This window comes from Lactuca virosa, chromosome 7, assembly GCF_052849685.1.
Source record: "Lactuca virosa cultivar CGN04683 chromosome 7, Lactuca_virosa_CGN04683_v6, whole genome shotgun sequence".
Lineage (NCBI taxonomy): Eukaryota > Viridiplantae > Streptophyta > Magnoliopsida > Asterales > Asteraceae > Lactuca > Lactuca virosa.
The window spans coordinates 151015150-151038067 of record NC_136432.1 but is presented as its reverse complement, the minus strand read 5'-3'; the positions used below and the strand labels follow the sequence as shown (position 1 = coordinate 151038067).

The window sequence follows — 22918 nt, the reverse complement described above, 5'->3', positions numbered from 1 at the left end:
ATAATAAGAGTTTGAGACTACCACTATTTTTTATCTTGCAAAATGGGAACTAATAAAAAAACAAATAAGAAAAGCCTAATTGGATATTCACCATACTAGGGTTTAAGCAATTTGGGTTCAGTTTAACTGCAACCACCGGCTACACGACGGTCGGTGAGTAAAACCTTAAACCTCAGATCGGAGAACTAATTATTCTTCTTAATTCCGCCATGGACGTGATTTTTATCTTCTAGTACTTCTTCAATTCACGTGTGTGGTGTTATTCGAGTTAAGAATGAGTGCTCGCACGCGTTCGTTCTCCAGGTACGTCTTCAACAATCTTCAGTTACTCGCTTTACGTTCATCGAATTCCGGACTTAGGACGTATCCAAACCGCCGTTTTGTATCGATTCCCGGAAGAATTGATGCTGTTTTTGTACCAACTAATCAAAACCCTCATTTTTGTGTTCGGAGCTACTGTTCTGGGAAGAACAGCAAAGGGAATAATGAGTTTACCGAAGAAATAGAGTATTTAGATGAATCAGGCAGTGTTATTTACATTGGTAAGGGTATAAGATCTGTTGAGCCTGGAGTGGATGACCATGTAATGGTTGGTGGTTTAAAACAGCCATTTTCAAACGCTTCAGCAGTTGCTAAGATTGTTGAGATTGTCAAAAGGTGGAAATGGGGTCCTGAAATGGAGACTCAGTTGGATAAGCTTCAGTTCGTTCCTAACATGATTCATATCACCCAAGCTTTGAAAATCACTGGAGATGGTGATGCATCTTTGAGTCTGTTCAGATGGGCAAAAAGGCAATCTTGGTATTTACCTAGTGATGAATGTTATCTTGCATTGATTGATAGGTTAAACCAGAGTAGAGATTTTGAAGGGATTCATTCGGTGTTCGATGATCTCATTTGTGATTCAACCAAAACAAAAGTTCCTGAATTCAATGCTTTCAGTAGAATCGTTCAATACCTTGCAAAAGCCGAAAAGTTAGAAGTTTCCTTCTGTTGTTTCAAGAAGATTCAAGAATCCGGTTGTAAAGTCGACACGAAAACCTACAACTCTCTTATAACCTTGTTCTCAGACAAGGGTTTGCCTTTTAAAGCATTTGAGATATACGAAAACATGGAAGATTCTAATTGTTCATTAGATAAATCAACCTATGAGTTAATGATCCCAAACTTAGCCAAATCAGGTCGAATCGATGCAGCATTGAAGCTCTTCCAACAAATGAAAGAGAAATCTCTCCAACCAGGTTTTACAATCTTTTCATCACTTATTGATTCTTTAGGAAAAGCTGGGAGATTAGACATGGCCATGAGAGTCTACATGGAAATGCAAGGTCTTGGAATCAAACCATCAGCCACCATGTTTGTTTCCATGATTGAATCCTATATAAAAGCTGGTAAGCTAGACACAGCTTTAAAGATTTGGGATGAAATGAAAAGAGCCCGATTTAGACCTAATTATGGTCTCTACACCATGGTTGTAGAATCCCATGCTAAATCAGGAAAGCTTGAAACTGCAATGTCTATCTTTCTAGAAATGGAAAAATCCGGTTTTTTACCAACTCCAAGTACTTACTCTTGCTTACTAGAAATGCATGCTGCTAATGGTCAACTTGATTCAGCCATGAAACTATACAACTCCATGAACAACGCAGGGGTAAAACCGGGAATGACCACTTACACTTCTTTACTAACCCTCTTAGCAAAAAAGAAACTTCTAGATGTTTCCGCCAAGATTCTTCTCGAAATGAAAGCAATCGGGTACTCTGTAGATATAACTGCTAGTGATGTTCTTATGGTTTTTATCAAAGATTCTTCTGTTGACCTAGCTTTAAAATGGTTAAGATTCTTGGGTTCTTCCGGAATCCGAACGAATAATTTCATAATCAGACAACTTTTCGAATCTTGCATGAAGAACGGTTTATATGAGTCAGCAAAACCGCTTCTAGAAACATACGTTGACTCATCCGCTAAAGTTGACCTCATTCTCTACACTTCGATTCTAGCCCATCTTGTAAGATGTCAAGAAGAACAAAAAGAAAAACATTTAATGTCGATTTTAAGTGCAACAAATCACAAAGCACATAAATTCATGTGTGGGCTATTCACGGGACCCGAGAAAAGAAAACAACCCGTGTTAGCTTTCGTCCGCGAGTTTTTCCAAGGTATTGACTACGAAAACGAAGAAGGGCAAACTCGGTATTTTGTAAATGTTCTTTTGAACTATCTTGTGCTCATGGGTCAGATAAATCGGGCGCGTTGTGTGTGGAAAGTTTCATATGAAAACAAGCTTTTTCCTAAAGCGATTGTGTTTGATCAACATATCGCGTGGTCACTTGATGTTAGGAATTTGTCAGTTGGAGCTGCTCTTGTGGCAGTTGTTCATACGCTTCATAGGTTTAGGAAACGGATGTTGTATTATGGGGTTGTGCCACGTAGGATTAAGTTGGTGACGGGACCCACTTTGAAGATTGTGGTGGCACAGATGTTGAGTTCAGTGGAATCGCCTTTTGAGGTTAGTAAAGTGGTTTTGAGGGCACCTGGGGATTCGGTGTCTGAATGGTTTAAGAAGCCGATTGTTCAGCAGTTTCTTTTGAATGAGATTCCATCAAGAGGTGATATTTTGATGCATAAGCTTAATATTCTTTTTCCTAGCTCTGCCCCTGAGATTAGGTCCTTGACTCCACCTAAACCGCTTGTTGGTGGGAGGGCAATGTAGTAATAATGTGCATGCATATGTATATGTATTGTGTTTTGTTGCTGGAAGGGCAATGTAGTAGTTTTATCATATTGGCATTTGTGTTTTTCAAGTTAAAGAATAGATTACAGATGATAGTTGTGTTTATATAATAAAGTGACATTCCTTTTGACCATTTTAACATCAAACTTACTATATGGATTTTGTGGTTTGCGATTTCTTTCAAATGGTTTTTATCATATAAAACCTTGGGAAAAAGTTTGAAAAAGTTCACATTTTGCAAAACGTATCATTTGTGTGAAATGATGATTTCATATTGCAAAAAAAAAATAAAAAATGTTGGTTTTTTTCATAGATCAGATGATGAAAAATAATTTTTGCAATTGACCCGGTTGCAAAAATGGTGATGTTTTGTAAAAGGGGAAATGAACTGTGGCCCATCGAATTTTCGACTTATGGTTTAAATGGTCCCTAAACTATTTTTTTTATTGGGGCGGTGAGTTTTGAGTCTTTTGACCTGTTATTTGATCATTATAACCTATAATAATCATAATCATTCTAACCTAGAGTAATCAGTTTCATGTGCCTCATCAGCAAGTTATCTCGAAAGTCAACATTTTGGTCCTTAATTTTTGTTGGTTGCCTAATTTGTAAGTCAACACAAGCTTCAATTCAACTGTACACCTTCAAATCACTTTCGAACCTGCAACCAAATGAAACACAACAACTTCAAAACTCATTTCAATCTCACACACAAAATCAAAAACCAAAATCCATTAAGTTGTATTTCCGTCAAAATCATTCAACTGGTTTCAAGACCCGTTCGTTCAAACGCAACAACAAAAAATCAAATCAAAACCATCATCATCATGAAGTTGTTTGTTTTTTTCGAAACGAAAACGTTTGAAGTCTGCGGACCACATCTACAACCCTCTACAAGTTGCAGAAAAGTTAGACTAAACGGTTGCATCATGAACGCAACAACAAAAAATCAAGCAAATCAAAACCATCATCATCATGAAGTTGTTGTTTGTTTTTTTAGAAACGAAAACGTTTGAAGTCTGCGGACCACATCTGCAACCATCTACAAGTTGCAGAAAAGTTAGACTAAACGGTTGTATCATGTAATAAGAAGTCTGTTTGTTTTTTAATGTCTGCAGACCGGTGTAATAAACTGAAATTATCATACAATAGTTATAAATAATTCGAAATCATAAATTTATTTAGTTTAATTATATGCAAATCAAATATAAATACCATTGTGATGATATGATATTTGAAGGCGTTTATATACAATAATTAAACATAATATTTGCTAAATAACAATAAATAAAATTGTTAATTTAGCGAAAATGTTCATTTCGTTAAATTTTCCAAGACGATGATTATTTTTCCGATTAGGTTTAATAAATTTGGTAATTTTAGTGATTAACTTTATAATTTATTAATATTTTGGTTATAGACAATGTAACACAAAAAAAATTATATAAAAGTTACCAAATGGTTTTGAAATTATGTAAAATATACTCCAATTGTTTATAATATCTTTCATAATATTATTAAAATAATAAACATGTTTAAAAAGAATTAAAACAAATCTATGTTGAATAATTTAAAGTAAGGTGTGAAGTGGTTTGAAGATGAGAGTCAAGTGTTACGCCACGTAGCACACGTACAACAGTTTTTAAGTCAGAAGTCTTCTAAAAAACAAACAACTGCGAAAGACCAAGTGTAACATCCCAAAAACCATGATATATTTTTTTTCATTTTTGTAAAGCATTTCCACAAAAACCATAAGATGATCAAGTATTGTTTTCAAATCAAAACCATAGAATCAGAGTAGCAAATGGTCTCTCAAAACATAATTCAACAGGAGGATGTGCACAATCATGCCTTCCCCTTGCCCCGATTATCTTATGCACCTGAAAACATTGAAATCAATAAATGTAAGCCAAAACTTAGTGAGTTCCCCAAAATATCACACATGACAATACATATACAATGCATGCACACTGGGCCCACAATATAACACTCGATTGCCCCCGGGCCCACAATCATCACACTGGATTACCCCCGGCCCACAACACATGGCTGGAATTCCCGAGTTTGTTGGCCTACAACACAAAGTCGTGCTGCCTCAACCCAACCACATTATGTTGACATACGCAAACAGATAAACAATAACCAACAATACAGGTAATCATACAGATCTGCCAATCTAACAGATCACTACAGTATATCAACATCCTACACACAAGGACACATACTGCAGTACAAAGTATAGTGAGAAAACTCACATCGCAGTCTAGAAGATGTCAGTAATGATCATAGATCTCATAACCAGCTCTATAGGTCACTTATACAATAAACATGGACCAAAATCCTCAAACTACAACCCAAAACCCTAAGTTTGACCTAAAGTCAAACTTGGTCAAAAAGTCAACGGTCCAGTCAAAGTCAACACTCTAAAAATCATTCAGTCGGTCGCCATGTTGTAGGGGTGGCAACTCTCGACCCAACCCGTAACCCGACACTGACCCAACCCGAAAATAGACGGGTTTGGGTTGACATTTTTGACCCGCCAACCCGTCAAACCGCCAACCCACCAACCCGTTTATTTCATGGGTTGGGTTGGGTTATCTGTTTGGGTTCGCGGGTCAACCCGCCAACCTATATATATATATATATATATATATATATATATATATATATATATATATATATATATTACATTTAAAAAATGATATATTTAATTATTAATGAAATTTGATTTACATCCGTATTCGTAATATTTCGTATCACTGTATTCCTTCCATATTCGTATGTGACTAATCTGCGTTTGCGGTTCATTAATAAAAAAAAGAAAAAATACATGTCGTTATTTTTAGATACTCACAAGTCACGAATGAAAAACACATCCACTTTCTATGAATGTTTTCATATTTCATTTTTATTTGGATGTTATTGAATTTATGAATTATTGTTGAAAACCTTTTTTTATGCTAATTAATTTAATCATTTTATGAATTTATGTTGAAAAAAGCTCATTTTTTAAAATACGTTGCTTATTTATTAAACGAGTTATATGGGTTGGGTTTGACCCATTAACTTGTGAACCCGCGAACCCATATACTTAAACGGGTTTAATGAGTTGGGTTGGGTTGAGGTTTCCAACTCACCAACCCGTGACCCGCCAACCCGCCAACCCGAACCCAACCCAATTGTCAGGCCTACCATGTTGTGACCACCTATTGGTCACGTCGTGGCACAATGGAAACAAAATAGTAGCAGATCAGACCCTCGTTACGTCGTGACGAACGCTCTGGACAGACTAAAGTCTTAAGCTCTTAATCCTTTACGCCATGCAACCAAACCTTCCAGAATGCCTTCTTTATCTCAGAATACCATAAAAATCATAGCTTTTTAGACATACATGTCCAATGCATGTCCTAAACATAAGCTAGGTCAAAATTAAGGGAAAATGAACTCTAATCTCATGTATAAAACCCGAAACTCACTAATATTCCAAATCTGGGAAAAAATGTAGCAAAGGAGTCTTGGGAACTCATAAAGTTGCCAACTTTATGAGATCCTGACACTCCAACTTCCATAAATGATGAGAAAAGTGAGCCAATTACTAAAGCTAATAAGCTTGAGCTAAAAAAGCAGGAACTTGAGGACTTATAAGAGTCCTAAAGCAGCCAAAAATGATGACGGAGTGGCTTGCAAGCTGAAATGACGCACCAAATGTCTTTTCTTCTTCAAGCTTCAAATTACCCAAAAATGGAGCTCAAAGATCAAAAGTGGAAGATTAGTATTTTTAAAGGGTGAAGGGAGGTGATGATAGGTCTGGCAATTCTCGACACGACCTGCGACATGACCTGCGACACGACACGAAATAAACGGGTATGGGTTGAGTTTTTCAATCCGTTAACCCGCCAACCTGTTTATTAAACAGGTCATGTATGAGTTTGTCAAAAAACATACGGATTGACCTGCCAACCCGTTTAGAATTTTAATAAAAAGAAATTATATATTTTTTTTAAATGTATTAAGTATTATTCGTAGGAATGTAGGAATGTTTGTATTAATGTGGCTATTACATTAGCACTTGAATTTATCTATGTTTGTATTAATGTTTTAGTCTGAACATGTTTCCATGAATGTTTTTAATTTTCATTTGCATCTAGAATTTATTCATGTTTAATTATCTATTTTATTTATGGAATCTGACCCACGAACCTGCGAACCCAAATCTAACCCACGAACCCCCCAACCTGTAAACTCGTATAAATAAGTGGGTTGACGGGTCGTATATGGGTTTATGTTCCAAACCCACCAACACCTTGACCTGTATAGTTAAATGGGTCGTGTTTGGGTTGGTGTATTTTGACCCGCCAACCCGAACACGACACGATTGCCAGGCCTAGGTGATGAAGGTTGGAAATGAAACCCTAATTCCAAGTTAAAAGACTTAAATACAAAGGAAACCCTAAAAGATCATGGGCTTGGGCTACAACCATCCTCACGACGTGACCATACTCATGTCACGTCGTGACATGCTTCCCGGATATGCATTTTCCCATTTTACTCATCACATCGTTACCTCTTTTTGGTCACGTTGTGACACCCGATTTTCCCCAAAAACCAAGCTTTTGATTCCTTAATACCCAAAAACCAGTAAAGCATTTACTTCATTGTCTTTGTTTCAAGCCAAAATCGGAAAAACCCCAAAATCAAAATCGAAGCATCTGGCTTCATTATCGTCGTTTCCACCTAAATTGAAAACATCCAAAATCTAGAAATATAAAAGCAACATAATGATTATGGATGGAGAGAGTGAGAGGGAGAAAGAGATGGGATGGAGAGAGAGAGAGAGAGAATACGTACAAGTTGTCACACCCCCAAACCGGAACGGCGGAAACGTTCGGGGGTGGAGGACGTCATGTATAGTATCACAATAATTGCATCATAGTAATCAAAGTAAACACAACCATTACATTGAATAAGTAAAAAAAACATTTACATATGTTTGATACATAGTTTGTATACATCAAAAGTATATAACCAAAAGTATAAAAGATGAGACACTATAAGCTCCGTCTTCTCAAAAGCCTGTGGGAGTACCTGTCTACTGATTCCCTGAGAATACAAACGGTTTTGAAAAAGTATCAGCATTAAAGCTGGTGAGTTCATAAATATGTTTTTGAAATGAAAACTTGTCTGTGAATCTGTAAAATGTTTACATGTTCTCAAGAAAATCCAATATTCTCTTTAGTTTTGAAAAGTAGTCTTAAATCCTAAGACCAAGGTGTACGTTCGTTACTGTGTTCTATAAATGTGTATGAAATCCCTGGCTATCACCAGTAATGTACAGTTTGTTCTTGTGTAAAAACCCTGGAATCCTCTAGTATGTATAGTAGTTCCATTATTTAAAATAAAACTAATTGAAATTATTACCATTCATACATTAATCGTAAAATTTAGTACCAAATTTATGAGTTGTTATAACCATACTTGACCATTGGATTGCCTGAACGACGTTCTTCAGACGTCGGAATCGAAATGACTTTGTCACCCAGGCCTGCCGGCCTAACTGTAGCTAACAGTTGCGGTGCGGGATTGTCAGTCTCATATAGATCTATACACAAACTCACGTTCTCCCTTCAGAAGACTCTGGTTATAATCGCAGGGCTTTTGTTAGTACTTATGTAAGTACGCGAAGATGCTCACTCATAACATGTATACTAACGATCAAGTGTAGAAAAAAATGAATCCTCTGAATTTAAATGATTGTTTGTATGACCCATAAACTATACCCTATATAGTTTACTCGCATTGAATCTATGTTTCGTGCATTGATAAGGTAATTGTTCCATAAACTATACCTATTATAGTTTATATGCTTGTTAAATGTATTCAATTCGTGTGTTATTCTGAAAACTTTACAGTTATGGTGGTATGTTGAAAACATCCCTTATGCTCAGCATATTACAAAAGGGATACAATATCTAACTGTTTTATAAAATGAAATGATCTTTTGATCGTATCAATTGCATAAGTTTTAATACCGTTTAAATCCTTTATATAAAATCACAAAATTTCTTTGTGTCTTGCTAGTATTCTCCCCCTGAAAACGTTTAAAAACAGTAAAAGTGTAGGGGTATGAACTCACTGTTGGTTGCGTGTAAGTGCCAGACAACGAGACTGGAATGAGGACCCTCGAGTTGTTGCACGCGAAATTAACAGAATACTAATAATAATTAAACACATATTTGCATTTAAATTAGCGAACCCATTAGATAAAATGTTAGAAAACACTTGCTTTTGGTTAAGGAATGTTACCGAGACTCGATCGAAGTGGAAAAAGTGGATTTACAGCCAAGATTCCGATTCGGGCTGATTGCGGTCGTGAACTGTTCTCGGCCGTGAACTATTCTCGGCCATGAACTGATTTCGGCCCTTGAATGGTTTGCGGCCTTTGAATGGTTTACGGTCTGTTCTTGGTGTTCTTGGTGAAATATGAATATTTGAAGGGTTTACGTCCGTGAACTCAAGAACGAAGAGTGTTTGTTTTGGTGAAATGATGAACGCTTGATGTTTCAAAACGAGATCCAAGGTGAATAGGATGATTTTCGGATGATAGAAGAGATAAACTCGAGCTTTCGGTTGGTGGGTTTTAGAGAGAGAAAGTAGTGTTTTGGCAAAATGTAGAAATGATGGTAAAAACACGTATATATAGGTTGGGTTCACTGTTAGAGGTGGGGCCCCCAGCCGTGAACGGTTTACGGCCGTAAACACCAGGATGAACGATACTTGGTTGATTTTCGAAGAAAAAACTTGATTTTTCGCACGATTTTAGTCCCGACACTTATATAAATTTAATTTATATGATCTAAGTTGTTTTCAACCTTTACGAGCTTGACAAAATAAATAAATAAAATTCGAAATTTTTATTTAATGAGATTTGACTTCGTTGACTGAAAAAGATTCGGGTTGTCACACCGGTCATGGTTGTCTTGAGAGGCAGAAGCAATTTGAGGTCGGTAAAGGAGGTTAAAAGGAACACCAACCAACATAGACAATACTCACACACGGAGCACAATAAATGAGCTGGCATAAGGGGTAACCAGTTTACCCTTTGTTTTGTCCAAAGTGACTATTTGTGTAACGTCCCATTTTCACAACCATTTTTTTTCATTTTATTTAAGTAGAGTTTCCCATTTATAAATCCATCTTGAAGAAAACTATTTATCCAAATACATTTATTGAAATTAGAGTAATATTAAAGCGCGAAATCTTCATTGTTGCTGATGAATGCATATAGTTACGCATTCGCCTTCCCATGACGACCGATGATATCTGAAACAATAAAACAACCGATTTTGCACAAAGCTTAGCGAGTTTCCCCCAAAATACCTTATACGATAAACATACAAGCATGCATCGGGCCCACTCAGCCATCAGGCTGGAATACCCAGGGTTTGTTGGCCTACCGCCTCAACCCAACCGTTCTTCCCAAAGCCTCCGTGCCTACGGCTTATAGCCGGCCCGCACCGGGTATCTTGGCCTACAACACAAAGTAGGACCGCCTCAACCTACTACTACCATATGTCGACATATAAACAAACAGGATAAAGTAGGTACATAAATACAAGCAAACAACAATCATACAACTCACTACCGCCTACTAGTCTTCACACCGCACACTCTCCCGCTACCAGCTATCCTCCATGAAATGTGTAACCATAAGTAACCAGAGGTGAGATAGCCACCCGGACAAATGATCTTACTCTAGAGCCACAACCAAACAAGGACATGCAATAAAGCCTAGATCAAGAGTTTTCAGGCTATCCTACATGACCACATGCAGTCCCTAGGGCATTCCACTAGATGATAACCAACAAGTACAGGTAAACATACAGATTTACAAATCACTACTGCATAGCAACATCCTATATACTAGGATACAGATTTAACAGATCAATACAGCATAGCAACATCCTATATACACGGATACATATCTAACAAATCACTAAAACATATCAACATACTAAATACCAACAATACAAGGAATGCATAACCGTATATACTCAGATGTGAGATAGACACCCAGATAGGTGATCCTACTCTGGAACCACAACCAAACAAGGAACAGGTAAAAGAGCCTAGATCAATAGTCCCCAGTCTATCCTACATGACTATATACAGTCCCTATGACATCCTTCTACTAAAGATAGATAAAAAAAGTCAACAGTCAACAGAAGTCAATGAAAGTCAAAGTCCAAGGCAGTTGAGTATGCCCAACGTACACAGCCTGATCCCACTCCTTCATTAAGAACTTAATCCCTTAAGGACTTTTCACCCAAACTCAGATCTAGCCTCAAAACATTGTCTGAAGTCATGAAGTTTCCACCTTTATGACTTTCCATGGCTAGGGAAGGTCCAAGAGCTAAAACCCTAACTTATTAATCCATTAAGACAATACAACTCTTTGCATGGAAGGGATAGAAGGACCAAGATCACATTTTTATGGTTCCTAATAGATTCATAAGGGATAAAATTTCCTAATTTATCCATTAGAATGGTCCCAACAAACAAGATCTAGTCGTTAAGTCTCAAAGAGACCAAAAGTGCATCTTTTTCAATTAATCAATTAGGTCCAAGTTCCCTACCTTTAGATCTGAATCAAAATGATGTTTAGATGGATTAAGAAGGTCACAAACTTTCAAGATCTAAATTTTATGCACTAAAGTGACCAAAAGTTCATAAAATCCAAAATTAGCTAGATCTAACAAATGCATCATCAAGATTCAAGCTTTATACCTCCAAAAGAAAGATCAAGGTGAAGAAGGTCTAGATCTACAAGCTTCAGTGCAACCAACGCTTTTTCAATGACTTCCTTCTTCTCCAAGGTACACAAAAGGACACTCTAAAGCACTTAAAAGCACATTCTTTTTGCTCACAAGGCTCAAACTACAGTTAGGGTTTCAAGGGAGGGTGTTGGAGAGGTGGAGGCTGAGAATGGAATGAGTTTGGGGAAGTTAAGGAGTTTAAATATGACTTAAACCACGAAAATAAGGTTTGGGCACTGATAGAGTACGCCCAACGTACTTAATTTACGCCCAACATACTTAGTACGCCCAACATACTCAATTTAGCCATGCGTACTAGACTAAGCCCAAAACATCCCTAACTTAAAACGCTCATAACTTTTTCGTTTCAACTCCGATTTCGACAATCTTTATATACACATAAATGTATTGAAGAGCTCTACAATATTATCTAAATACCTTGGACTAAAAAATTTTCGAACAAAAATCCATATTTAATGCAAGAACCCGACCTATGATTTTTCCCGTTCTACCTTTTGGCCCAAAACATAATTCAAAGGTTTAGATCTCATAACCATCATTGCCTTCTTTCAAAAAGGTCTAAATGTTATCTCATTAAGGCCCAAATCCTTAACACAATCGACTTCCGGCCCACGACCCTGAAATACGAATTGACGGAAAAGAGGATGCTACAATTTGGAATCACAAAACCCACCTTATGCCCTCATAAAGCCAACAAATAAAGTTTTCGATCCATTAAAACCAAAACTTGAAAGTTCGATGAGCTACAATGTCATTTTCCTTTCTGTAACATGGTAAACAAAGTGAGGGGCTGTTTGATTGCCTTCTGACCCAATCCAGTCAGAAGGTTTTGTTGACCCGGTATGAATCTGTGTGTTTGATGCCATAAATATAGTCTCTGACTCGGTCCATAACCCTCCAAAATCATCCGACTCGGTCCATAGAAAAAAGCACCGGACTGGGTAAGCTTCATCATTTGCCCCTTTTGCCATTTGGCGCTAGACCGATCGTCTCCTACCTTTCATCTATTCCAAACGCTTCCTCCCACCTCCGCCAAGGGTCTTCAAGCCAGCTCCTCCCACGTCCACCTAACGCCGCCTCCCTTGACTCGTAAATCCTCGATCAAACTGTTTTCTTTTCTTTTCAATCGATTATCTGATGTAGGGATTTATTTTCTGTTCCTACTTGATTAGATCCAGAATGTGATTTTCAAACAATCGATTCCATCATCATTTTGTTAAAATAAACAATGGAAATTCCATCATTGATTTGCGCTTCCTTTTATCTATCTATTTGTTCTTATTTCTTTCCATCGATTCGATTGTAATTGAATTGTTCTATTGAAGGTTAATCGTTTGATGATATGGTATGAGTTCGTGCTGACTAAATTGATTGAGGTTTCTTTGGTATTTCGGCTGATGAACAATCGAAGAACATGATAAACTCAGTTGATTATGTCGATTTGATCTGAAAATGTTTTGGGTGCTTTGAAATGGTGTTTCGTGAAGAAGCGATTTATTGTTTCTTTATGTCCGAAGTAATTGATGTTGTTTGTAATGCTTATTACGTAAGATGGATTGATGGGAAGCAAAGTCAAAATGGATAGTCAAAATTGGAGTTCCATGATAACTCTTTGTATGAATTTGAAGCCACCTCGTCAGGAAAGTAAAGTTATTTCCGAAGTGGTCCCAATGATTAGATGGTATTATTTCGTTAGGCTCCCAAGAATAATTGAAGTTTTGAAAGTCAAAATTGAAGTTTTGTTATCGAAAGAAAATTGTTCCATGAGGCATATTGTTTGGTTTTTCTATAGCCTGTAGACGAGTTTTATGTTCAATTCAGACATCAAAGCAAGATGACAGATGATATGAGTTGATCAGAACTTTCAGACATTTTTTTTGTGTTGCTTTATTGATTTAGTTCAAAGTCAAGATTTATGAGCCTTTCATTTCATTGGCTTTTGTATTCTTTAGTTTAAATATGAGCAAAACAATAGAATGTAGAGTGAAATATGTATTTATGTAGGAATGTACACGGATCATGTATAATGGAGAGTTTAATTCCTGTTGAACTCTACTCTAAGGGTAATATGGTTATTTTTTATCATTTTTTGCAGTCAGTCAGAGATATAATCAAACAATATGGTTCCAGTCGGATGTGGACTCAGTCAGAAAATCTAACTCAGTCAGCACTAACTGCTGACTAACTCAGTCAACAACTATCAAACGGCCCCTGACCATTTTTCTAAATGATCTTATACATATAAAACCATGTAATTAACACAATCAACTAGGTATACACTTAAAATTTTCATTTTTCAAAAACATTGTTTACATTAAACGTTTTAGATAATCATGTTCATTTAATAAATAAAAAAAGTTAAAATAACTAAATTGTCATCAAAAGGGATATGAATTTTGTGACATAGAAGTAAATATATCCGACCTCACATAAAACAATTAATAAACTTGACAATCGATAACCGCAAAAAAGATTTTATTTAATCATCCGAAAAGGGTTGTAGTTTGACACAAAATTTACATACTTTTATCGATTTAAATTTAAGTAAATTAATATATTGTATATGACTACAAGTTCATTTACGCTTTAAATAGTTGATAAATAATATATAAATGACAATATTTACAACAAATCTTTGTAAGACACTATTACATACTCTGATAGATGAGTAGTTATTTTTTATAGTACAAATATCTTATTGTAAGGATAAAAAACACGTATTATTATAAATTTTGAGAACAAATATAATTCTTTTATACTCTTTCCATGTTTGAGTCTTCTTAATTTCCTATCATCTTTTTTAAAATTATATTGTTTATTTTTGTTCGTAACTAAAAAATAATTAATAGTAATAATAATGTTATATATTTTAATAAAAACTAAATACCTTGTATAAACACTCATCAATATTTTTTCATAGGATACATAGTTAATATTAATTATAGTGTTCTATTCTTTATTCAAATATTCTTATTTACTTATCAAATTTCTTAAAATTTATTTGGTTTAATCTTATCGTAATTATAAAAATTATAGTAATTTTGTTATATATTTTAATAAAAACTATAAATTCCTTGTATATACAACTCATCAAATCTAATTTCTTTTCATAGGATCACATAGTTAATAATAATAATAATAACAATAATAATAATAATAATATTGTTTTATTGAATATCATCACAAATTCAAACCATTTTGGGTAAAATTTGCGGGGTCCATGTGATATTCATGGGCGGTAGAAGCTGTGTAAAAAGAACGATTTTGAAAACCTCATAACGCAACGGCTAAAAAAGGCGAAGAACCCCCAAATTTCAAATCTCTAAGATCCCTCCGTCAGAATCAACGTTTAGGGCTTTCTAGGTTAATCTCAGACCCCAAATTGAATTCAATCAATATCCATCCGAGTAATTCTACCATATCCTTACTCTTTGACAGGTTGCAGATGCAGAGGAGGTGAAACAAAATGGTAGCTGTTAAGGTACGACTGAAACCCTGATAATTTCTGCTCTCTTCGTCTTGTAATTACCTGCACTGAGTAGATTGATGTTTCTGTTCTTTAAATCAAGGGTTTAAGCACATTCAAGAGTAGGGTTTCTGGAGAACTCGAGACCAGGAAGAGTGGTACTTCAATTTCTCCTCACGCGACTTTTTTCTTTTCTACTTTATGCAATTTACGTTGTTCTTATTTTAGCTCTTAAATTGTTTCAGTAATAGGTGGAGTCAGAAGCTTCAAGGTGTATACAGAAAATGAAAAGGTTAAGGTTCATAGTCGGGATTATGTTGCTGCTGAAACTACGTAAGTTTTGATTCAATATTGCCTTTACTTGTAGAGTTTTACTATTGATTGCCGATCTACCTCTTTTTTTGGCTGTATTCTGTACTTTGATCTCCAAGGAACTAGAATCATGTAGAGTTTTCTCTGAACAAATACATATTTCTAGGAACTAATGGGATCTTTTAACTGCATGCTATGTTGAGCCTAAATGTTGATGAGAAATGTGCTAGGTTAAGGAAGCTAATCCAACTGTCAAGACAATGTGATTAGTTTGTGTAGCTACAATTTAGAGTCAGAAAAGCTGTAGTTAGTTGATAAGATATCTAAAAGGAGGAGAGTGACTGGTTAGCATGTCCAAAACACTAAGTCACTGGAGGGACAAATGTCTAAATGTTGCCTATGATGGGAGGAAAGAAGACTAGGCTCCTTAATCAAATCAAATGATCTAAAGAAGTAAAGATGAGACCAAAAGGGTTTTTTTAAGAGGCTGATTAAAGACAATGTATTCAATACTTTGATTAGTTTTTCAACGAGGATAATGACTAATGAGGGGAGTATTAGAGAACTTGCTGACCGTTTGAAAAGATAAAATGGGAAAAGGGACCAAAGCTGTAGAAAATTTAGATATGTTTTGATTAAGTGTTGTTTGGAACTTTGGATAAATAATGTTTTAAAAATTATGTGAGAAATGACAGAATACTTGGGGAAATGGAAGAAAAAATAAAGGAGATCAAAATTTGTGATAATTTAGGACTTAATGGGGAAAGCTTCCTTTCACCAACATTCTCTGTTAAGCTTATTCTTTCTGCATTTATTCAGAAAGAAATACCCGTACATAGCTTACCAGATTAAGACATGTAACCATTAAGTGAAAAAAACAGCACCTCAGCCTCTTCATCTTTCCACAACCCACAAAAAGAATGTGCTAGTGGGAACTTGTTTCTTCTTAAATATATTAGCCATTTTGATTCTCTTATAGTGGTTTCTGATATCCAACCTTGTTCTTTTTTAGAAGGAAGTCTATGCCAGTCAAAGCCGAAACCAGTCAAATTCAAGCCACTTGTCTAAAGGTTAACAGTTAACACCACATGAAGGGTTTATCTTAAATTCTTAATGCAAAAAAGCATACATTATTTGAAAAATGCTAATCCTATGTTTTTATGTAATAATCATGAAGGGCGCTCTCAACAAATTGGACAAGATTCATGGAAAAAACATCAACTCTAGTAAGCATTATGCAACTTAACTTTCAATAAAACAAGTTTTCTTGTTTGTACAACTTTTTAACAAATTTATGCTTCATATCACAGCTCAAGGTAAAGTAGCAAGAAAAGTGCTGGGAGATATCAGCAATTCTCTGGGTAATCTTCAAAAGAATGAAGCTTTTAATGGCTCCAAATCTGGGTGAGTGACTTTGGTCTCAAGATCTATAGTTTTCCTTGTTTTTAACTTTAACAAATTAACTTGGTCTAAAACATTGCAGAAAAGTTAAAATGGAAAAGGTAGCATATTCTCAACGGTATGCACACCAACATTGCTATTATTCTTTTTACTTTTTTTGTTACTCTAGTTTTCTATAATACACTATTTAATCTGGTCATAAGCATCTGTTTGTGTTTATCTTACTGTATGATGTGAATTTGTAGGGCTTCAATTGCTACAAAATCAAGGAATGCGAGTTCTTTATCAGGCAAACTTTCAATGGTATTCATTTAGTGGTTATGTTTAGATGTTTATCTTTGTTTGTTTTTCTTTTTAATATCAAGTATCAAATCTGATTTCTTATAGGGAACACGTGTTGGAAGCCAGAGTGAAGCTGTTGAAGGTCGTGTTACACAGGGTAGAGGTAACATTTAGTATATAAGTTAATATTTGATCTTATTATTGATTAGCATCTTAGGTTTTATTTTGTACCTAAAACATAGTTGGCACCAAGGATTCAAAGGTCTTTGATGGTAATACAGGAACAAGGCTACAAAGTAAAGAAACTGTTGGTTATGTTACAAGGTAATTGTCGTCAATGTGCTTTTTGTTTTGGTTCATTTATTTGCATTCAAAATCAGTATGAGGGCATTTACGTCTTTTGCACCTGTTTTGTCCTGTCTTGTCATATCCTATTGTGATTGTTAGTAATCATTACTTTTAATTAATTTATTCAGGGAATCTACTAGGAACTATCGCCCACCACAAAGGTTTCTATTCTAATGGTGTCTTCTTGTTCTTTTACATTAATACCCCAAATTCCTTTAATTAATGCTTTCAAATGTTTCTTTTGAAAGGAAATCTTTTCCAGTTCTAAAGCATGTTGAGAAGACAGATACATGTGACATCAAGAAAGTATGATGCTATTCTGGTCTAGTAACTTATATAGGTTAAACTTTTCTTGTGAATGCTTATTATCCTTTGTTTGTAGGGAAACTTGGGAAATAAAGCAAAGAACAAGGATAAATTTGGATTCTCTGGTGAGTTAACTTTTATTTCAAAGTCAATTACAGCATCATTACAAGTATATTAGCAACATACTTGCATTTTTTTTAACAATTATAGCAATGTGTAACAAATAAAGTACATTATCCATATTGGTAGGGAAATGTAGGCGCGTTGTTATTAATAATTATGAGTAATAATTGTAAGTACATTGCTATGAAGGGTAAAATCATAAAAGATAAAGTACATTGCCGATTTTGGTAGCTAGAGTAAAGTATGTTGCTATTCTTTGCGATTTACCTTCTTAACTCTCTTTTTTTTCCTTGAGTTTTCAGTTAAACCTAAAGTGGGGACAACAGTTGTACCACAAGTAAGCAATGGTAGGGACCACCGTTTGAAGAATAGAGTTAGTGATGGATCTATAAATATGTGAGTATCTTTTTTTTTTTTTTAATATATAAAAAAATCTATATATTTCATCTTAAATTATTATTTTATAGGGTGTCAGAAGATCGGTCAACAGGGAATACGAAGAGATTATCTAGGAGGTCAATGAAGGTATTTCAAATAACATTTTTTTTAAGATAATTAATTGATATATATATATATATATATATATATATATATATATATTTTCATTTATACATAACACATTATTATGTTATTTCAGCCAACAGTGAAAACTACAATTGGCATTCCTAAAGTATCAAGAAGAACCACTGTTTTTACCAAACCAATATCTTCAACCTCTGTTTTATCCAAGAAAAAGGAAGAAACATCCGCAAGTTGTGTTTTATTAAAGAAAAATGAGGAAACATCAAATCCAACTGCTAATAATGGGAAATCTAGACGTCGAAAATCATACACATCTTTGCTAATCGAAGGATCAAAGGTTGATAAAATTTTCTTGAAAATATATTTATTTTTATAACATGAGTGACAAAAATACGTTGCCCTTGTAGATGCTAAAGGATCTTGCCAGTGTCACCAAGGAGGAGATTTTGCCAAATATATATGATGATCGCAATCAACTTGAAGTTTCTGAATATGTTGATGAGATTTATCAGCATTATTGGGTTACCGAAGTGAGTTTTACCATATCTTTTGAGGGCATTTTCGTCTTTTATGCATATGAGAGTCAACGGTCACAGTCATAGTCATAGTAACCGACAATGTTTTGAATTGCTTATGAATGCAGGCACATCATCAGTCACTGAAGAATTACATGGAGATCCAAACAGACATCACGCCTCAAATGCGGGGGATTCTCATAAATTGGCTCATAGAAGTAACTACATAATTTCCCTTATTCTTTTTGTACCTCTTTCAAAGCACAAGTCACAACTAGGTTTTTTACAATTACAGGTACATTTGAAATTTGATTTGATGCAAGAGACGCTTTATTTGATGGTGACACTGTTAGACTATTACTTGTCGGTTGTTAATATTAAGAAAAACGAAATGCAATTAGTTGGTCTCACATCACTCTTGTTAGCATCCAAATATGAAGATTTTTGGCATCCAAAGGTAAATAAATGTTGCTATTGAATTAATTAATTTACATATTTCTTGTTTTTATTTTATATTTATATTGTGTGTTTGTATTTTTTCTAGGTTATGGAATTAATTAGCATCTCAGCAGAGTTATACACGAGAGATCAAATGCTCAAAATGGTATACCTATTTTTTTTTTAACCATATAGTTGTATTTTCACTGATTGTTACATTCTTTTTTTTTAATTTATCAGGAGACAACAATTTTACATAAGCTCAACTTTCGTCTTAATTTGCCCACCCCATATGTTTTCATGCTGAGATTTCTTAGAGCTGCTCATGGAAGCAAAGAGGTGGGTATTTTCACAATTTCTACATCCAAATAGTTTTAATATAGATTTAATTGAGAACCATTTTTTTTTTTTTTGTCAGTTTGAAAACCTAGCATTCTTCCTGATCGAGCTATCTTTGGTGGAATATGATGCTTTACATTTCAAGCCATCATTGCTATGTGCATCAGCTATTTATGTTGCTAGATGTACTCTCCATTTGGCCCCACCATGGACCCCACTTCTATCCAAACATTCTCACTATCAAGAACATCAAATTAGGTACTATTCTTACATCAAATTAACTGATAGTAACCTTACCCTTTTTTTTATCTGATAATAATAACACTATTTCATATTTATTTATATAGAGATTGTGCTGAAATGATCTTGAGATTTCACCAAAGTGCAAGAAAAGCCGTGCTGAAAGTTACATTTGACAAATACATGAGCGATCATAACTTCAAAGTTGCAAGTATCAGACCTCTCAACAGGCTTCCATCTTCTTGATTTTAGAACCAATATCTTAGTTGGATCTCACATCAGAGACCATTGTTTTTTTTCACATATTATGGTCTGTAGTCATATATCTTCTTCACAAAAAAAAAAGTGAATTTTTTTGAATGTATTGTAGTTTAACTCATCCTGTAATAGAAGAATTGAATGCATTTTGCATACAAATTTTTATATCGTAAATCAAATGATCCACAATCAACTCTATCTATTTGTGTAGTGTTGTTATATCGTATAATGTAGAGTATGTGTATACATAACAATAAATGAACACACTGACTATAAACAAGTGGCTACTAGCTGGTAATCTAGCAAACCGGAATAATCATAATCATAGGTATAGCTAGGATCCAATGTGTTCTTAACTGCACGATAGAAGTCTAGCCATGAAGAAGATGAATAGGTAGAATCTAGGGTAGTAGTAGCCCATGAGAATGTAGGGTTAGGTGTAGCAGGAGGACAAACAGAGACAAAATCAAGAACAGATGTAGCTGGTTTTAGCTGTTTAGGGAAATTGAAAGCCAGATTATCGACTTTATGCTCGTAGATTTTGCCATTTCGATCCAGTTTGTAACGGGAAGTACCTTGGAACTCGCCTTTAGCTTCCCATGGGACACGAGGGGTTCCTTTGAGGTTCCATCGGATCAAAATTAGGTTCTCCGATGGCTGCCAAACCCTAAAAATCTCCAAGGAGATGTCTTTGAATAGGATACGGCCGTGAAAACGTAATGCACGGAAGATGAGCTTGTAGTTTTCGATTCCGGTGAACTTGTTCAGAGGATCAACGAAGGTGATATCGTCTCTGTAAAATTCCAAAATCGACAACAATTGGAGCAAAAGTAAATTCGAAAGAAATTCAAGTCTGCAATGGAGGAGTAAATATTCGTACCTGTAGATTTCGTAATTGAGATCTGTAGAGAAGAGGAGAGGCAAGTCATGGCGGAGAGTTCGAACAGCTAAGCCGAGATTAACGTAGAAATCTTGTCGAGGATCGCTCGGTGGAGTAACCCTGACACGAACCGGCGGCGATTCGACGGAGGATTGTACACTGACACCGTTATGGTTGTGGTGAGTTGCGGAATGCGATGAAGATGAAGATGGAGGTTTCTGTGAGGATTGATGAAGATGGAGACGAGTGAAAGTTGGAGGAGATAGATTGGGGATTACTGTGAAAGCCATAGCTTTATGATCGCAGGAGAAGAAATTAGGTTAACCTAATCCAGTAAAACGAACATGGGGTTGCAGATTGTTGTTCAACAATGTGTTGTGTGTGTAATGTGTGTTGTGGGTGTGTGTTCATCATCTTCGTCACGTAAATGGAGACACGTGGGTGTGTCTGTCTGGTGGTTGTGAATAATTGTGATCGTTTCCGGGATTTTTCTGAATTTTGTTTTATGGGTCGAATCGAAACGGGTCGACTTGAATATGTTTTTCTAATGATTAATATGAAAAGTATAATAATAAATTTAATAATATTATAATGCCAACCTAATTTTATTTAGGCTTTCAAGTTATGTTGGAAGGTACTCGATGCCACAATTTCTACAGAATTCTTTCAACCATGCAATTGCATGATTCAATTTGGATTTTGAATGTTATTATATTAGTATACTAGTTGTGAGACCTATGTATTACATGAGTTAATTTAAAAAAAATTAAATATAAATGTCAAAATATTTAAGAACTTTGAATTTATAAGAAAATAATGAATTATTATAATGGAAATATTTTTTATATTTTAAATTTAAATAAATAAAACAAATTAATGAACTTTAATTTTGGAAATTTTGAAATTAAAAGATATGTTCATTAATGAAATTGATATCCATTTATAACTAATTTATTGTAATTATTATATTTAAATATTATGTGAAATTTAATAAAATAGAAAAACTCATAAAATTACATGTGGAAAAAGAATTAATTCAAAACAACTACAAAATGACATTTGACAAATTGAATGAGAGTGTGACAAGTGGCAAAAAAAACTTTCATTTATTAGAGATGATTAGATTATATTTTTATATAAATTTATCAAGTGAGTTTAGATTATACATAACTACTTATATAGTGAATGCCACAGTACAGTACTTGATAATTATTATATCTTTAGTTTAGATTATACATAACTACTTATAGATTAAGTATTGATAATTTAACTAACAAGTGCTTATATTAATGTTAATATTGGTATAGAAGCTAATTTGGATATGATATTTAACCTATATGTAACAAACAAAATGATTTTGTAATAGCTTTGATAGGATGACTTTTTAGTAATAAACTTTTATTTTACCAATGTTTAATATTAGAAATATATAAAAAAAAACTCAATTAGACTTGTTTATTTATAATTAAATTGAAGTATGCATAGTTAGTATTCGGTACTATATGATTAATGAAATTTGAGAGTTAAACATCATCGTATACCACATCATTTGAACGGCCCAGATCATCTCATCCTAAGACCCACATGAAAAGTCTATCATAAAACACTAACAATATTTTAAGTATATCATGGTTTGAATCTTAAACATCCTATATGGAATTCCACTCAAGCACTAAGCTCACGAGAAATGATTGTAAAAGACTAACATTTGCACATTATATTAAAATATATCAAATCAATTACACATAGATAACTTATATAATTAAATATAAAATAATATTGTATCAAATACAAGAAACATAAAGACAGTACAATTGAAACTTCCACTATTTTACATATACTCATAGACTTCTATGAACTATATCAAACATATTTTTTATATATAAAAATGTAACTATAAAAAACAAAAGTTTTCCTCTT

The 22918-nt window shown here is 34.5% G+C and overlaps 3 protein-coding genes across 5 annotated transcripts; 2 read left to right on the top strand and 1 right to left on the bottom strand.

Annotated features, from left to right (window-relative positions):
- The first annotated feature begins 73 nt into the window (after positions 1-73).
- Positions 74-2784, top strand: EMB2217 (Pentatricopeptide repeat (PPR) superfamily protein). The gene has a single exon (XM_079060484.1). The coding sequence runs from the start codon at positions 275-277 to the stop codon at positions 2711-2713; it is 2439 nt and encodes an 812-aa protein (XP_078916610.1). The 5' UTR covers positions 74-274; the 3' UTR covers positions 2714-2784.
- A 12009-nt stretch (positions 2785-14793) lies between these two features.
- Positions 14794-20247, top strand: CYCB3;1 (cyclin b3;1). Of its 3 annotated transcripts, none has more exons than XM_079060121.1 (24): positions 14794-14931; positions 15007-15049; positions 15138-15192; positions 15280-15367; positions 16359-16416; positions 16524-16572; positions 16657-16750; positions 16830-16865; positions 16993-17050; positions 17135-17192; positions 17311-17353; positions 17506-17538; positions 17626-17683; positions 17760-17808; positions 18109-18202; positions 18274-18331; positions 18444-18665; positions 18736-18858; positions 18972-19061; positions 19139-19300; positions 19388-19447; positions 19522-19620; positions 19700-19878; positions 19968-20247. In XM_079060121.1, the coding sequence occupies exons 2-24, from the start codon at positions 15035-15037 to the stop codon at positions 20104-20106; spliced, it is 1920 nt and encodes a 639-aa protein (XP_078916247.1). In that variant the 5' UTR covers positions 14794-14931; positions 15007-15034; the 3' UTR covers positions 20107-20247. The 3 variants fall into 3 exon arrangements, with proteins under 3 accessions (XP_078916247.1, XP_078916245.1, XP_078916246.1); XM_079060119.1 differs by having other exon boundaries at positions 17272-17353; XM_079060120.1 differs by having other exon boundaries at positions 14931-15049; positions 17272-17353.
- A 50-nt stretch (positions 20248-20297) lies between these two features.
- LOC145124692 (uncharacterized) lies at positions 20298-21453 on the bottom strand. The gene is made up of 2 exons (XM_079060122.1): positions 20999-21453; positions 20298-20911 (listed from the first exon to the last, which is right to left on the bottom strand). The coding sequence occupies exons 1-2, from the start codon at positions 21286-21288 to the stop codon at positions 20389-20391; spliced, it is 813 nt and encodes a 270-aa protein (XP_078916248.1). The 5' UTR covers positions 21289-21453; the 3' UTR covers positions 20298-20388.
- Positions 21454-22918: the final 1465 nt, after the last annotated feature.